This window comes from Lucilia cuprina, chromosome 3, assembly GCF_022045245.1.
Source record: "Lucilia cuprina isolate Lc7/37 chromosome 3, ASM2204524v1, whole genome shotgun sequence".
Lineage (NCBI taxonomy): Eukaryota > Metazoa > Arthropoda > Insecta > Diptera > Calliphoridae > Lucilia > Lucilia cuprina.
Window position 1 is genome coordinate 33,987,328 of NC_060951.1, and position 16,598 is coordinate 34,003,925.

The 16,598-nt window shown below is 33.0% G+C and overlaps 5 protein-coding genes across 5 annotated transcripts in view; 2 read left to right on the top strand and 3 right to left on the bottom strand.

Moving 5' to 3' along the window:
* LOC111679975 overlaps window positions 1-2,774 on the top strand; it is a 112,694-nt gene extending 109,920 nt beyond the window's left edge. The window contains 3 exon segments of the mRNA XM_046947052.1: window positions 507-1,118; window positions 1,224-1,453; window positions 1,937-2,774. Coding sequence (XP_046803008.1) covers window positions 507-1,118; window positions 1,224-1,453; window positions 1,937-2,146 — 1,052 coding nt within the window. The 3' untranslated portion in view covers window positions 2,147-2,774.
* LOC111679971 (vitellogenin-2-like) lies at window positions 2,753-4,373 on the bottom strand. The gene is made up of 2 exons (XM_023441575.2): window positions 4,124-4,373; window positions 2,753-4,062 (listed from the first exon to the last, which is right to left on the bottom strand). Exons 1-2 carry the CDS (start codon window positions 4,371-4,373, stop codon window positions 2,993-2,995), a joined length of 1,320 nt encoding a protein of 439 aa, XP_023297343.2. The 3' UTR covers window positions 2,753-2,992.
* A 1,820-nt stretch (window positions 4,374-6,193) lies between these two features.
* On the bottom strand, window positions 6,194-8,034 carry LOC111679967 (vitellogenin-2-like). Its single transcript, XM_023441573.2, has 2 exons — window positions 7,521-8,034; window positions 6,194-7,452 (listed from the first exon to the last, which is right to left on the bottom strand). The coding sequence occupies exons 1-2, from the start codon at window positions 7,762-7,764 to the stop codon at window positions 6,383-6,385; spliced, it is 1,314 nt and encodes a 437-aa protein (XP_023297341.1). The 5' UTR covers window positions 7,765-8,034; the 3' UTR covers window positions 6,194-6,382.
* Window positions 8,035-11,524: 3,490 nt separating this feature from the next.
* On the bottom strand, window positions 11,525-13,288 carry LOC111679963 (vitellogenin-1-like). Its single transcript, XM_023441569.2, has 3 exons — window positions 12,902-13,288; window positions 12,465-12,838; window positions 11,525-12,400 (listed from the first exon to the last, which is right to left on the bottom strand). Exons 1-3 carry the CDS (start codon window positions 13,134-13,136, stop codon window positions 11,702-11,704), a joined length of 1,308 nt encoding a protein of 435 aa, XP_023297337.2. The 5' UTR covers window positions 13,137-13,288; the 3' UTR covers window positions 11,525-11,701.
* Window positions 13,289-14,798: 1,510 nt separating this feature from the next.
* Window positions 14,799-16,536, top strand: LOC111679974 (vitellogenin-2-like). Its single transcript, XM_023441577.2, has 2 exons — window positions 14,799-15,091; window positions 15,153-16,536. The coding sequence occupies exons 1-2, from the start codon at window positions 14,866-14,868 to the stop codon at window positions 16,271-16,273; spliced, it is 1,347 nt and encodes a 448-aa protein (XP_023297345.2). The 5' UTR covers window positions 14,799-14,865; the 3' UTR covers window positions 16,274-16,536.
* Window positions 16,537-16,598: the final 62 nt, after the last annotated feature.

Genomic DNA, 16,598 nt, shown 5'->3' on the forward strand with positions numbered 1-16,598 from the left:
AGTCTAGTCTATAGTCTAGTCTATAGTCTAGTCTATAGTCTAGTCTAGTCTATAGTCTATAGTCTAGTCTATAGTCTAGTCTATAGTCTAGTCTATAGTCTAGTCTACATTCTAGCCTATAGTCTAGCCTATAGCCTAATCTATAATTAATCCCTATAGTTTATTTAAAATATGTTTTCAAATAATAAATGTCTAACAAATTCCATCTCTTCAATATCCATCATTTATTTATTTAATTACTGTCAACAATTTCCAAGTGTAGAAAACCCTCTGACATTAAAAGTGTTATTTTCTTCTTTTTACTCGTACTCGGTACATAAATTTAAATTTAAAAACATTTTTATAGATTTTTATAATTAAATTACTTGTACTAGCCATACGAGGCAAAATCATAACTATAGATGCTTGCTTACAACATACTCCAATACACATTTAAAATTTACTTGCAACTACCGTTTGGTTTTATTGTTTTTTGTTTTTTTTTTTTTTGTTTTCTGTTGTTGTAGCCACTGAACCACCACGTACACAAAATCCTTTATTCAAGAGACGCTACAGTTTGACCACATACTCGCCACTGTCTGGAAAAACTGGGCAACAATCAAAGGTGACGTCGACAGCAGTTGGAACGACGACGACAACAACAGCAGCATTATCATCATCGACATCAACATTGCGCTCGGCCATTGATAGTTTGACTACAACTGTTTATGTTGATGGTTTAGAAAATGATGAGGACACAGATCAAGTGGCAAAATCTAGCATCCATACAAGTCGTTTCAATCAAATTAATGGCAGACTGCACATAGATGATGATGAGGAGGAGGAGGAATTGGATGCTGGTAGTGTTGGTGATACGAGACATTTGGTCAATACTGTCAAACCCGTAACAACGTTATCCACGACAACCAGACAACCAGCATCTAGATTTTTACTACAACAGTCGCCACAGCAAAAACAACAATATTCTAAATATAAATTTGATGATGTTATAACCAGGCGCATGGATGGCACGGGAACTGTACTGAAATCATCAACCGATAGCTCCAACACTACAACCACCACCACCGTTTCCACTACCAGCGGCTCAACTTCAACACAAACTCCTGCTATTAAAAAACGTAAGACGGAAATTAGAAATTCCTACATGAGTAAAATACTTTTTCAGTTTTATTTAAAATTTCAACGGAAATTAATGAATTTGTTGATTTTTTTTATTTTTTAAGGTAAAATGGTTATTAAGAGAAGACCACAAAAGACAACGCCCAGTTCCGAGGAATCAAAACGAAGAAGACCTCATAAGTATCAAGAACCATTCGAGAGAATAAACAGTTATGAATCGAAGGCAGTAGTTAAGACATCAACACAACCGGGTAGAACTTATCGTCCCAATTTGGACTACGACTATTACGATGATGAGGATGTACGTTTAGTGGGCAATAAGAGCGATCAACAGGTGAGTTTGTAAAAAGTGAATGAATTTAACCTACTGCAGAGATGGGAAACATAATGTTAGTATAAAACATCGATATATTTATAGATAGATATATAGATAGATACATAGATAGATAGATAGATAGATAGATAGATAGATAGATAGATAGATAGATAGATAGATAGATAGATAGATAGATAGATAGATAGATAGATAGATAGATAGATAGATAGATAGATAGATAGATAGATAGATAGATAGATAGATAGATAGATAGATAGATAGATAGATAGATAGATAGATAGATAGATAGATAGATAGATAGATAGATAGATAGATAGATAGATAGATAGAGAAACAAAGAAAATATATAAATTAGTTAGGTAGGTAGGTAGTTAGTTAGTTTGTTTGTTGGTTCGTTTTGTTGACTCTTAGTTAATTCTTGTATGAATTTAAAATCAATTTGCCATCCTATTAATACTGTCATTTTTTTCTCACCCACAGCTTAAAGTAATTCTGCATGGTGGCGGCATAATTGAATGCTTAGATCAGGGTAACTTTCCACATCCCTTATCTTGTCGCAAATTCATTTCCTGTGCCAAATTTGAAACTGGCGGTGTTGTTGGCTGGGAATATACATGTCCCAAAGGTTTGAGTTATGATCCTGTGGGTGGTATGTGCAATTGGGCAGCAGGTTTGGGTTGTAAAGAGTAAAACAACAGCAACAACAACTAATTCTTTTAGACATAAAACAGTAACGCAACAAATGCCTAAAAACTACTGCCAGAAGTACTTTCTGTACTTCATAACAAACAATTTCTATACTCAACGACTTTACAACTTTTTTGTATTAAGAAAATATAAACAAGTAATTAAATTATATACAAAATTTAAACTAAAACTAAGTTGTTGTAATAATGTGCGAAATTTATCTATAAAAGTAACAGAATATGTAACAATTGACTGATTTCAATGTGAACTTGTGTTTTTGGCTTAATAATTGGAATTTATAAAATTCTTTTATTTTGTTTAAATTTATTATTATTATTTTTTTCGTTTTTTTTTAATTTTGCTTTTTTTGAAGTGTGATTAGCATATTTAATATTTTAATTATTTTATGTTTATTATATTGTTTATACTTTTTAATTGTATGTACAATTAAGTTTATTTGTTAAGCGCGTTTTAATGTTTAAGTTTAAATTATGCATTTCTTTCCCACTTTCCTGCGAAAAACAAATTTCAAAATTTATTATTTTTTTTTAATTTTATTATATTCTGCCATTCATTATTATACATTTTCATACTTAATTAAAAATATCAATTTACTATTTAATTAGAAATTAATGAACAAGTAAAAAAAAATGAATTAAATAAATAAATACTCGTATGTATAATTAGAAATTTAAATTGTTTATTGTTTAAGATTTAATTAACTGAAGTAGTGGTTGTATTTCTATAACACGAGTCCTTGACCTTGTCGATAAACTGTATAAATATGGTTAGACATAATCCAAATTTACATTCTACTTGTTATAAACCGGATGATTACTAAATTGTTAATTAATAATCCTTTGAGGACATTTTCCAGGGTTTGTGGACACGATGATTATGTTGCTTTTGAGCAGGTGTACTGCGACCAAAAGGACTCTTAGAGTTAACTTGAAGTATAAAATCACCTTCAGCATCAAAGTCGGTATAGATGCCCATATAAACACGTTTGCCATTGCCATTCTGTTCCTTGTACTGCTGAAGAGAAGTGGCACCAACAGCAGGGAAATTACGCTCGTTACCAGGTACTACCGATTCAGCGAAATAACGGATAGAACGCGTAGAGGCTTCAATGAGATTTTTAGCACCAGGAACACCTTCACTAGGACCATTGGGATAGAAGTCAACATCACCACAACGGGTGGCAGTTCCCATGCCATAGGCAGAGGTATGAATGACATCGACGAATTCAGCATCACCACGAGCCAAACCCTTTAAAGCATTCTCACTTCTAGTATATAGATTGGTGGGATCTAAACCGGTAATACGACGCAATTGATGACCCGTTACACGGGTATATTGACGACCAACAGCACCAGCTACATGGGCAGCAACATTTGCACCAATAACATGAATGATTTCTTGTGGAACATCAGCCTTATCCGTTAATTGCACCAAAACATCACCAATCTCTGCGCCAGTCTTTTCCACATCCAAAGAAACGTACTGTTTCATGTTTTCGAAAATATTGCCCAATTCAATAACAACTAAAGTGCCTGAAGGTTTATTCGAATTGCTGTTCACTTCATCTTCTTCGCTAGAGCTGGAACCTTTCTTTTCGCTAGAATCATCTTCGTATTTGACACTGCTGCGTTTGGGAGCTTCACCATTATAACGTTGCATATAAGCTTGCACCAAGTTACGTATGGCTTTCTTGACGGTTTCAGTTGTTTCGGGTAGACCGGTAATGAAAATAGTTATTTCTTGATTGCCAAATTCCTTTTCTTCTTGGGCAATCTTGGGTAATTCGCTTAATTTAAATTTAATTTTCTTATTGTCGGATGTAACAAGATAGGCTGGAATCTCATTGGTTTTAGGGACATAATTCGATTCAAGAGCCTGGCTAGCCATGCTTAAGTAAACTATAAATTAAGAATATAAATAATAAAAGGAATCTCGTTACCTTAAAGCGAGACTACTTACACATTTTGTTTAACATATCAGCACCCTCTTGCACCGACATTGACTCAATCTTTTCTAGGGTGACTTCAGTTGTCGAGGGCAATGATTCCAATTCCAATGCTGTCAACCAATCGGCCGGTCTCGTGGAACTTTTCTTAACGGAGTTGCTATTGCCTTGCCATCTCGCTGGACCACCACTACCCGATGATGTATTGGCGGAAGAAAAGGCAAATATGCCTATGAAAAGACAAACGGTTCTAACAGGATTCATACTCTATTAGTAGTTTAACACTTTTCTCAAACAGTTGAATTAACACGTTAAACTAAATGAATTGCTTTGATCAATGAACTGTTCCAGTCTAACATGGTTTTTATAGATACATAAGCTTTCGTTATCATTTAAAAATTCTGCTGTCTTGAATTTTGTAATCTTAATTTTGTTGACTAATGCAGTTTCAAGATTATTTATCGTTCTATTCTATATTCACTAAGTTTAAGTTAGGTATGCTCAATCACATGACACCCTACAACATAGATTTTTGAAAAGTAAAGAAAATTAACACTATTTTTGTTCTTTTTTTAATCCAAATTAATATTCCCTTTTCCTATAGTCACCAAACTTCCGTGCTGTGTATTAACATGCAGATTTTCTTAACATTACCATTACGTCACATGGGTGGTGAGTTACCTAACTCCAAGTAGCCGGAATGTTGTATACACAAGGAGTTTTCTGGACTTGGAAATGTGCAATAGTCTACAGTGGATCCATTGTAAACAGTGTGTTCATAAACGTGCTAGTATATGGTTTGACTGAAGCATTGTTCACAGAAATACCTTTATTAGGTAAAACATTATAATTTTTTTTAATCAAAAATTTAATTCATTCTTATTTTTTTTTTAGTTTATTAAAGCCAGGATCTTTTATTCAGTTAAAGGTCTGAAACAGTTCCACTTCAGTTTTTGGTCAAATATCTTCAGTTCATCTTTAGTTTTAGTTCTGTTATGGATTTGTTCTTGACTTTGCTAGCAAATAATTGGTCTGAAATTTTGATGAAATATTGGTCTCAGGTCCAGCTTATGAGTACATGTCTTTAATGCCAAATTTCAGTTCTAGCCATCAATACACCGATATAATACCAAAAATTGCTTAAAATAAAAAAGTTTCTGATATTTTGATGAAATATTGCTCCCAGGTCCAATCTAAACCAAATATCCCAAAAAAAATTTAATTTAATTTTACTTTTCTAATAATGTGAGGTTCTTGTCGTGGCTAGCCAATTTTTCATTAGACAAGACAAGAACCTCCTTTTTAGTAAATTTGTTCGAAAATTTAGATGAAATATTGGTCTCAGGTCCACTCTGACTTAATTTTTGGATTCCGCTTAAGTACTTATCTTGAATGTAAAATTTCTTATCTTGATTGAAAAATATAAAAAAATGGAAATTTCGATGAAATATTGGTTCCAGGTCCATTCTGAGTTCATTTTTGGAGTCAGTATGGAATTTTATCAGAAAGGTGATATTGCAGCAACATTTGGCCAGTAGTTCCCGAGTTTGAAGCAAAAGTAAAAAAAAATTGAAATTTTGATAAATGTTGGACCTAGGACCCATATTACAGCAAAATTAAAATTTTTATTTTTTGTTTGCTTTTTTTTTAATTTGAACAATTTGTGCTATATTTCGGTATCTTAAGATCAACCGCAAAGTATAGCAATATTTCAAATTTATTTTTGTTTTCGCTATAACCTCTTAAACTACTACTGGCAGAACTCTGGCATGAAAGTGACCTTTTAGCAAAACTCCACACTGAATCCAAAAATGTACTCGGATTCAAAATTTCGGATTTCTAGAATAACCGTTTTACATAAAAATTCTTATCTTAATATATAAATTAAGATAAATTAAATTATTTCATTAAATAAAGTTAACAACTAATTATAATGTTTGTTCTGATGTGTGTTAAAGTACACAAATCGGCTCAGAATCACTTTCTGATGTCTGTCCATCCGTGTAAACTTAATGCGCTTTCTGCTTGTCGCAACTTTAAGATAATTTAAGGAAATCCAAGGACAAACGCACGTTTCATAAATTATGCAATTGAGTTTTATTTAATTAAAATCAGATCATTTCTACTTAAACTATATAAAAATATACAAAAAAACTAATTATTTCACTTTTTATAAAAAAATCATAAAACGGAGAGCAATTCATTTTCTTAAGAACAAAAAACGTGCAAACAAAAAACACACTCATCATGTCACCAACTGTCTAACTGAGCAATTAAAAATCCTGTGAAGACATTTTCCAGGGCTTGTGAAGACGATGATTCTGTTGCTTTTGAGCAGGTGTACTACGACCGAAAGGACTCTTAGAGTTGACCTGAAGTATAAAATCACCCTCAACATCAAATTCAGTATTAATGCCCATATAAACACGTTTGCCATTGCCATTCTGTTCCTTGTATTGCTTGAGCGAAGTGGCACCAACAGCCGGGAAGTTGCGTTCATTACCGGGTACAACAGATTCGGCGAAATAACGGACAGCACGCATGGAGGCTTCAACAACACTATCAGCACCAGGGACACCTTCACTGGGACCATTGGGATAGAAGTCAACATCACCACAACGGGTAGGTGTTCCCATGCCATAGGCAGAGGTATGAATGGCATCGACGAATTCAGCATCACCACGTGCCAAACCTCTTAAAGCTTTATCAGTTTGAGCATAGAGTTTTGAGGGATCCAAACCGGTGATACGACGCAATTGATGGCCAGTCTGACGGGTATATTGACGACCAACAGCACCAGCAACATGAGCAGCAATATTAGTACCAATAACATGAATGATTTCCTGTGGAACATCAGCCTCTTCAATGCATTTCACCAAAATATCACCAATTTCTGCGCCAGTCTTTTCCACATCCAAAGTTGCGTATTTTTTCATGGTATCAAAAACATTGCCCAATTCAATAACGACCAAACTGCCAGAGGGTTTGTTAGATTTGCTGTTCCATTCGTCTTCTTCACTGGAGCTGGGACCTCTCTTTTCGCTAGAATCATCTTCGTATTTTACACCGCTGCGTTGAGGGGCCTCACCGTTGTAACGTTGCATATATGCTTGCACCAATTTACGTACAGCTTTCTTAACATGTTCAGATTTTTCGGGAAGGCCGGTAATAAGGATCGTAACTTCTTGATTGCCAAACTCTTTTTCTTCTTGGGCAATCTTGGGCAATTGACTTAGTTTAAAGCTAACTTTCTTATTGTCGGGTGTAATAAGGAAGGCTGGGATTTCACTAGGTTTGGGTACATAGCTGGTTTCAATTGCCTGGCCAGCTTGACTCAAGTGATCTAATAATAGAAAACATAAAAACATCCAATTAAAATTTACGGCTGTATTTTCCTTAATAAATACTTACACATTTTGCTCAACAAACTGGCACCTTCCTGCACCGACATTTCATCCAATTTCTTGAGAGTGACCTCATTCATAGAAGGCAAAGATTCCAATTCCGACACAGACAACCATTCGGTAGGTTTCAAGCTATTCTTAATAGAATTACGATTGCTACGCCAACTCATGGGACCTCTGCTCGATGAAGTATTGGCCGAAGCCAAGGCAAATATGCCCATTAGAAGACAAATGGTTCTTAAGGGATTCATGGTCTCTTAGTAATCCTAGGCACTTCCTTGCAACAGTCGATTTCGCACGTTAATTAAACTAAATGAATTGCTTTATTCACTACTGATAGTGAACTATAATTGCTGTTTGAGTCGAAAAGACTATTTATAGTTGATTTTGTTATCATATGCAATTATTAATAAACAATTAAATTTGTTGACTTTTGCAGTTTAAAATAATAAAAAAATATATATTTTTTTATTCTAAAAACACAAACATTTTGCAGTTGTTTGCAACAATCTCGGTCATTGACCACTAACTTTTTGTGTTTTGTTTTTTTCTTTATTGAGTGTTTTTTAATCAGTTATTCAATCGAATAATCAGTTCAATGATTTTTTGTTTGTTTTTCCTTTCCAACAGTGTCGAAAAGATCGTAAAATTTCTCTTTTTATAAAAAATCTTACAAAATTTTCTTTTTATAAAACATTTTTATTTTTATAAAATTTTGTTTTCTTTTCTTGGGGGGAGGTGCACTTTTGTTTTTCGCTTTATGGGTAGAGGGGGTAGAAAATTACCGCACCCCGTATATCCACGCTATAAGTTATACGAATATACTATAGACTAGCCTATAGTCTAGTCTATAGTCTAGCCTATAGTCTAGTCTATAGTCTAGCCTGTAGTCTAGTCTATAGTCTAGCCTATAGTCTTGTCTATAGTCTAGTCTATAGTCTAGTCTATAGTCTAGTCTATAGTCTAGTCTATAGTCTAGTCTATAGTCTAGTCTATAGTCTAGTCTATAGTCTAGTCTATAGTCTAGCCTATAGTCTAGTCTATAGTCTAGTCTATAGTCTAGTCTATAGTCTAGTCTATAGACCAGTCTATAGTCTAGTCTATAGTCTAGCCTATAGTCTAGTCTATAGTCTAGTCTATAGTCTAGTCTATAGTCTAGTCTATAGTCTAGTCTATAGTCTAGTCTATAGTCTAGCCTATAGTCTAGTCTATAGTCTAGTCTATAGTCTAGCCTATAGTCTAGTTTATAGTCTAATCTATAGTCTAATCTATAGTCTAGTCTAAAGTCTAGTCGACTATAGACTAATCTATAGTCTAATATATAGTCTAGTCTAGAGACTAGTCTATAGTCTAATCTATAGTCTAGTCTATAGTCTAATCTATAATCTAATCTATAGTCTAGCTACTAGTCCAGTCCATATTTCAGTCTATAGCCTAGTCCATTGTCTAGTCTAGTCTATAGTCTAGTCTATAGTCTAGTCTATAGTCTAGTCTATAGTCTAGTCTATAGTCTAGTCTATAGTCTAGTCTATAGTCTAGTCTATAGTCTAGTCTATAGTCTAGTCTATAGTCTAGTCTATAGTCTAGCCTATAGTCTAGTCTATAGTCTAGCCTATAGTCTAGCCTTTAGTCTAGTCTATAGTCTAGCCTATAGTCTAGTTTATAGTCAAGTCTATAGTCTAATCTATAGTCTAATCTATAGTCTAGTCTAAAGTCTAGTCGACTATAGACTAATCTATAGTCTAATATATAGTCTAGTCTAAAGTCTAGTCTATGGTCTAATCTATAGTCTAGCCTATAGTCTAGTCTATAGTCTAGTCTATAGTCTAGTCTATAGTCTAGTCTATAGTCTAGTCTATAGTCTAGTCTATAGTCTAGTCTATAGTCTAGTCTATAGTCTAGTCTATAGTCTTGTCTATAGTCTAGTCTATAGTCTAGTCTATAGTCTAGTCTATAGACTAGTCTATAGTCTAGTCTATAGTCTAGTCTATAGTCTAGTCTATAGTCTAGTCTATAGTCTAGTCTGTAGTCTAGTCTATAGTCTAGTCTATAGCTTAGTCTATAGTTTAGTCTATAGTCTAGTCTATAGTCTAGTCTAGTATATGGTCTAGTCTATAGTCTAGAATTTATATATGAATATATAGATTTTAAAATATTTTTCACATAATTTTCTTTTTATATAAAAATTTTCACAAAATTCCTTTTTATAGAATATTTTTAAAAAATTTTCTTTTTTTAGAATATTTTCGCAAAATTTTCTTTTAAAAGAACATTTTTCACAAAATTTTTCTTTTAATAGAACATTTTTCACAAAATTTTCCTTTATAGAAAACTTTTATGAAAATTTGGCTTTTACAGAAAACTTTTATGAAAATTTGGCTTTTATAGAAAACTGGTCCATTTATTGGTAATTTTCATTTTGATCTCGATAATAAATATGATGGACATTGACATGTACATTTTTGGATCTAGGACAAAATTTTCTTTTTTTTAGAATATTTTCACAAAATTTTTTCTTAATTAATTAGAATTCACCTCGCCATTTGTGTAGTTTTGGAGCTAACCTTATAGTACTGAAATATCTCAGTAGGTCATTCAGTTTAGACCCAGATAACTAGGAGCAAAGGTTGGATATAATGTAGTCGTCAAGGAATTAGTTTTACTTGGTGCCTGGGGCATTGCACTCGCACAGATTAGGATAGAGTCTTGCTTTAATATTATTACAACTGCGACATTATTCATTGAAAGGGAGATCGACATAAATAAGAGATACATACGACCAAGCCTTATACATTATGACGAATATATATATATATATATATATATATATATATATATATATATATAATATATATAATATATATTCTAGTCTATAGACTAGTCTATAGTCTAGTCTATAGTCTAGTCTATAGTCTAGTCTATAGTCTAGTCTATAGTCTAGTCTGTAGTCTAGTCTATAGTCTAGTCTATAGCTTAGTCTATAGTTTAGTCTATAGTCTAGTCTATAGTCTAGTCTAGTATATGGTCTAGTCTATAGTCTAGAATTTATATATGAATATATAGATTTTAAAATATTTTTCACATAATTTTCTTTTTATATAAAAATTTTCACAAAATTCCTTTTTATAGAATATTTTTAAAAAATTTTCTTTTTTTAGAATATTTTCGCAAAATTTTCTTTTAAAAGAACATTTTTCACAAAATTTTTCTTTTAATAGAACATTTTTCACAAAATTTTCCTTTATAGAAAACTTTTATGAAAATTTGGCTTTTACAGAAAACTTTTATGAAAATTTGGCTTTTATAGAAAACTGGTCCATTTATTGGTAATTTTCATTTTGATCTCGATAATAAATATGATGGACATTGACATGTACATTTTTGGATCTAGGACAAAATTTTCTTTTTTTTAGAATATTTTCACAAAATTTTTTCTTAATTAATTAGAATTCACCTCGCCATTTGTGTAGTTTTGGAGCTAACCTTATAGTACTGAAATATCTCAGTAGGTCATTCAGTTTAGACCCAGATAACTAGGAGCAAAGGTTGGATATAATGTAGTCGTCAAGGAATTAGTTTTACTTGGTGCCTGGGGCATTGCACTCGCACAGATTAGGATAGAGTCTTGCTTTAATATTATTACAACTGCGACATTATTCATTGAAAGGGAGATCGACATAAATAAGAGATACATACGACCAAGCCTTATACATTATGACGAATATATATATATATATATATATATATATATATATATATATATATATATATATATATATATATTTTGATCGTTGCGTTCTTTTTTAATGATAATTGAGCTCATATTTAATTATAATTTATAACCTGGATAGTTCCTAGATATTTGTCAGAATCGAGTTACAAAACAATGATCTAAAATGAGGAGAGAAGACACGCTGCTCTGTGGCGAGACCAAGAGTACAACTTGCTTTGACTAAACTCTTATACTTTGGACTACACACTCTCTTTTGAGCTGAAAGAAACATTCAAAAATAATTTTTAATTACTTTTTATATTTATTACAAATCACATGACGAACGGTACAAAAGAAGAACAGAAACTAAACTAAGTACTTTAATAAACATATAAAACTATACTTTTTTTGAACAGGAAATCAATCCCTATGTTAGGTATCTCAAAATCCTTTTTGACAGCCCATTAAGTCTACGCTCAATATTCGTAATCCTGTGAGCTCTTGTAAGCCTTATGAACACCATGATAGGTGTTTTGTTTTTGAGCAGGAGTCTTTTTACCAAAAGGACTATTAGCATTGACTTGTAAGATATAATCACCTTCCAAATCGTAATCGGTATCGATACCCATGTAAGCACGTTTGCCAAAACCATCGTTATTCTTATAGTCTTTCAAAGAGTTGGCAGCCACAGCTGGGAAGTTACGTTCATTGCCAGGACGGACAGATTCAGCGAAATAACGGGTGGCACGCATGCTAGCTTCCACAATATTCTGAGCACCAGGAACAGCATGTGAAGGACCATTGGGATAGAAGTCAACATCACCGACACGTTGTAGGGTACCCATGCCATAGACATTGGTATGGATGGCATCAACAAATTCGGCATCACCACGTGAAAGACCAGTCAAGGAATGGGGATTTTTAGAGAACAATTTGGAAGGATCCAAAGCAGTGATACGTCTCAATTGACGACCAGTTTGACGGGTATATTTATTACCAGCAGCGCCGGCAACATGAGCAGCAATACCTTGAGCCACTACATGAATGGTATCATCGACAACATCACATTTCTCTGTAAGTTCAACTATGGCAGAACCGATCATGGCACCAGTTTCTTCCACATCCAACAAGACAAAACGTTTTAGGCTGTTCAATTTGGAACCCAAATCAATGATCTGAAATAAGTTATTTACCGTTGTAAATCCTTTATGCTTCTTTGTCGAAATTCATAACACTTACCACTAAATTGCCGGAGGCACGTTGTTCCTGTTTCTTCCATTCGCTGGAATCCTCTTCACTAGAGGTACGTTCGTATTTCTCACCGGACATTTCATATCTTTGTGGCTGTTGTCTCTTCATGTTATAACGTTCCAAATAGGCTTCTACCAATTTACGATTAGCCTTCTTAATGGTTTCAGTGGTAGCGGGTAGACCGGTTATGAAAATAGTCACTTCTTCATCTCCAAAGTTGGGTTGCTGCTTGCATACCGAAGCTAATTTATCCAAAGTGGTGGATACTTTTTGACCATTAGGCTTAACTATATAGCAGGGAACACTGCTGGGGCTGGGCACAAAGCTAGGTTTCAAATCGTGATTTATTTGCGACAAATGGACTATTTATACGAAAACATATTAAATTAATATAAATAGACTCCTTGTTTCTTATTAAAACTTACAGATTTTTTCTAACAACTTAGCTCCTTTCTCCACAGCCATCGTTTCCAAACTATGTAGTGATATATCCTCCACCGAGGGTATTTGTTCCAATTCCAATGAGGACAACCATTGTGAGGGTTTTAATTTACCACTAACACTACCACTTACTTTCATGGTAACGTGTTGTTGGCTAGGAACTGCTAAGACAGCAGTCATTAGCAAGACCGCCACACAAAAATTTCTCAAAGGATTCATTGTTACAAATTTTTAGCAGTTATCCGTACTTTCGCTGAACTGTAGGCAAAATTGAACTGTGTTTGATATTACCAAACTTAAAGGTTTTTATAGTTTGTCTTTTATTGCAGTTTTCCACTTTATTGGCATTTTCTTTAATTTCAAGTGTCATTATTTTGGTAAAAAAAAAGTGCTTTTCTTGTAGAATTGCATGTTTTTTAATTCTTTTTATTTAAATAGCTTTTTAATGCAATTTTTTTTAGTTTAATGTCGTTGAAATTATTTACTTAATTCTTCTATTTCTCTATTAATTCATTAATAACAAAAAAAATATGCATTACAAATTAGGACGGATAGACATATGACACCGGCAGTTAGATAGATGGATGGATTGATAGATAGATAGATAGATAGATAGATAGATAGATAGATAGATAGATAGATAGATAGATAGATAGATAGATAGATAGATAGATAGATAGATAGATAGATAGATAGATAGATAGATAGATAGATAGATAGATAGATAGATAGATAGATAGATAGATAGATAGATAGATAGATAGATAGATAGATAGATAGATAGATAGATAGATAGATAGATAGATAGATAGATAGATAGATAGATAGTTTTCAAGTCTGCATTATCTGTAGCCATACCATCGCACCACAACATGTAGCCATAACATCGCGATGCATCGGTCATGTCTGAATGTAATTTGGTGTTCAGAATTTATGAATGAAAAAATGAACATACAGTACATAAAATATATGTTTTCACGTTTGTATATAAAGGTTTCATTCATAGCAGTTTCGAAACCTAAGGTCGTAAAATACTTAAATGTATCAAATTTCTAGGGATTAAATTTTTGTTTACAAAATAATAACCACATAGTAAAAAAATTAATGCTTAATTCGTGCAATAGATTTTTATATTAAAAACTAGTTCTAGAATTACGTGAAACCAAAAAAAAATGGAGTAAAATAACAATTGTAATCAAATTTGTATGTAAATTGCAAAGCGTCAATAAACCAATTACAATTTCGATGATCGAGCAAAATTCTACACGTGTAATAAATTTTTATTTCCTCTTATTTTAATCTAAACAAAATTACAAAACAAATTGGTCAATGACCGTATTTTGCATTGGCATTGAAAAAAAATTATCAATATTTATTATTTTTTATAAATAGTGCAAAAGTAAACGAAATTTTGCAAACTAATTTTCACTTAAGCACCTTAGTATATACACGCAGAGAAAAAACATGGTTGTGGTAAACATGTTCTAAGAACAACATATTATGGTCAAAATTATGATTGTAGTCTAAAGATATTATTGTTATTGTATCAATTATAAAATATCATATTATGATTAAATACAGTTCAAATATTTTACCATTATATTGTTTGTTGACTTTGTTATGATCCAATGTGATCAAAATGTTGGTAAAAATATGTATCGAAATAAAATTTACTTTGATTACTGAATCAGTATAATTACTGTTTTTTAATAATCAATAAGAAACAACAATTATATGTTTTTGATAACAATATATTGTTACAGTGAACATAGTTTTGTTATAGTAACCATGTCGAACTATGTTTTTCTTCTGCGTGTAGGAAGTTAATAAAAAGTATTAAAAAGAACGAGTTATTCAAAAGAAAGAGCAGTTCATTTTTAATTAGCGATCGAAATATTTGAATTAAAGTTAAATTTTCAAGTCGACAGCGGTAATCGGATTAAGGACAATGAAACCCTTAAGAACTATATGCCTTTTAATAGGTTTTTGTGCTTTGGCTACAGCCAATTCTATGAGCTGGCACTCTAGTAGAAATTCCATTAAGAATAGTATGAAACCCACTGATTGGTTATCTCCATCCGAGTTGGAATCATTGCCCTCTTTGAATGAAATCTCTTTGCAGAAATTGGAAAGTATGTCGTTGGAAGAAGGCGCTGATATGCTTAACAAGCTGTGTGAGTATTTTAAAATATATATTTATATTGTAACGTAATAACAAATAAATAAACATTCCAGATCACTTGACCCAAGTTAGCGAAGACTTTGAACCCAGTTTTGCTCCCCAGCCTAGTGAAATTCCAACCTATTTGATTACTCCCAACAATCAGAAAATGAGCTTTAAATTAAATGAATTGCCCAAAATTGCCAAGGAAGCAAAGAATTTCGGTAATCAAGAGGTGACCATTTTCATTACCGGTCTACCCCAAAAAACCGAACAAATCAAAAAGGCCACCCGCAAATTAGTGCAAGCCTATATGCAACGTTATAATGGCGAAAATCCCGAACCAGCTAATGTAAAATATGAAGACTCGAGTGAAAATAGAAACCCCAGTTCTAGCGAAGAAGATTATTCCACTTCATGGAAGAGTAAATCCAATAAACCTGATGGTAATTTGGTGGTTGTTGATTTGGGTTCATCCTTGCCCAACTTTAAGGCTTATGCCACATTGGATATTGAAGAAACCGGTGGAAAGATTGGTGATATCTTAGTGCAACTTACCGACAAGGCTGATGTTCCCCAGGAAATTATACATGTTATTGGTTCTAATATTGCTGCTCATGTCGCTGGTGCTGCTGCTCGTCAATATACCCGTGAAACTGGTCATCAATTGCGTCGTGTTACTGGTTTAGATCCCTCCAAAATTTATGCTAAGAAAAGCCAAACTTTGACTGGTTTAGCTCGAGGAGATGCCGACTTCGTCGATGCTATCCACACATCAACCTATGGTATGGGTATTGCCACACGTTGTGGTGATGTTGATTTCTATCCCGATGGACCTACTACAGGTGTATCTGGTTCTGAAAACGTTGTAGAAGCTTCCATGCGTGCTGTACGTTATTTCGCTGAATCTGTTGTACCCGGTAATGAACGTAATTTCCCAGCCGAAGCTGCCATCTCTCTAAAGGAATATAAGAATCAGAATATCAGCGGTAAACGTGTATATATGGGCTTCGCAACCGAACAGGATGTTGAAGGTGATTTTGTTCTTCAAGTCAATTCTAAAGCTCCATTCGGTCGTAGAGCACCAGCTCAAAGACAACAAAACTATGTAAGACATAATTTAGCTCACCAAGCTAATGCTAAAACTCCGTTTGTTCAAAATGCAAGAATCCTTTGGCCACAAAAACATGGATAAAACCTTCTGATGATGATTATTAAAAGATTGACATACATACATATATATGTATGTCTATATATTATTTGGTTTTGAATATGTTTTTTATACTTTTTTAAATAAACATTAATGTTTTATTAAACGAAATTTTATTTTTGTACCATGGAACTAATTATAAATTTTTAAGATCTATTTTCATCCAAATTTTATTGATAGTGTTCACATCAGTGAACACATAACACTGGTCCTACCCTACAACAAGATTTAGTTGTACTTATCTTAAAATGGCGCTTTTACAAGATAGTTTATAATGCCGACATTACAAAAATGTACCGGCAAATTATGC

Bases quoted from the DNA above. Each gene is read 5' to 3' on its own strand.
- LOC111679974 (XM_023441577.2), top strand. From the start codon at position 14,866: ATGAAACCCTTAAGAACTATATGCCTTTTAATAGGTTTTTGTGCTTTG. The intron at 15,092-15,152 runs GTGAGTATTTTA...TAAACATTCCAG, and splicing joins TGATATGCTTAACAAGCTGT to ATCACTTGACCCAAGTTAGC.
- LOC111679971 (XM_023441575.2), bottom strand. From the start codon at position 4,373: ATGAATCCTGTTAGAACCGTTTGTCTTTTCATAGGCATATTTGCCTTT. The intron at 4,063-4,123 runs GTAAGTAGTCTC...CTTAATTTATAG, and splicing joins TGATATGTTAAACAAAATGT to TTTACTTAAGCATGGCTAGC.
- LOC111679963 (XM_023441569.2), bottom strand. From the start codon at position 13,136: ATGAATCCTTTGAGAAATTTTTGTGTGGCGGTCTTGCTAATGACTGCT. The intron at 12,839-12,901 runs GTAAGTTTTAAT...TCGTATAAATAG, and splicing joins TAAGTTGTTAGAAAAAATCT to TCCATTTGTCGCAAATAAAT. The intron at 12,401-12,464 runs GTAAGTGTTATG...AACTTATTTCAG, and splicing joins GTGCCTCCGGCAATTTAGTG to ATCATTGATTTGGGTTCCAA.
- LOC111679967 (XM_023441573.2), bottom strand. From the start codon at position 7,764: ATGAATCCCTTAAGAACCATTTGTCTTCTAATGGGCATATTTGCCTTG. The intron at 7,453-7,520 runs GTAAGTATTTAT...TTCTATTATTAG, and splicing joins CAGTTTGTTGAGCAAAATGT to ATCACTTGAGTCAAGCTGGC.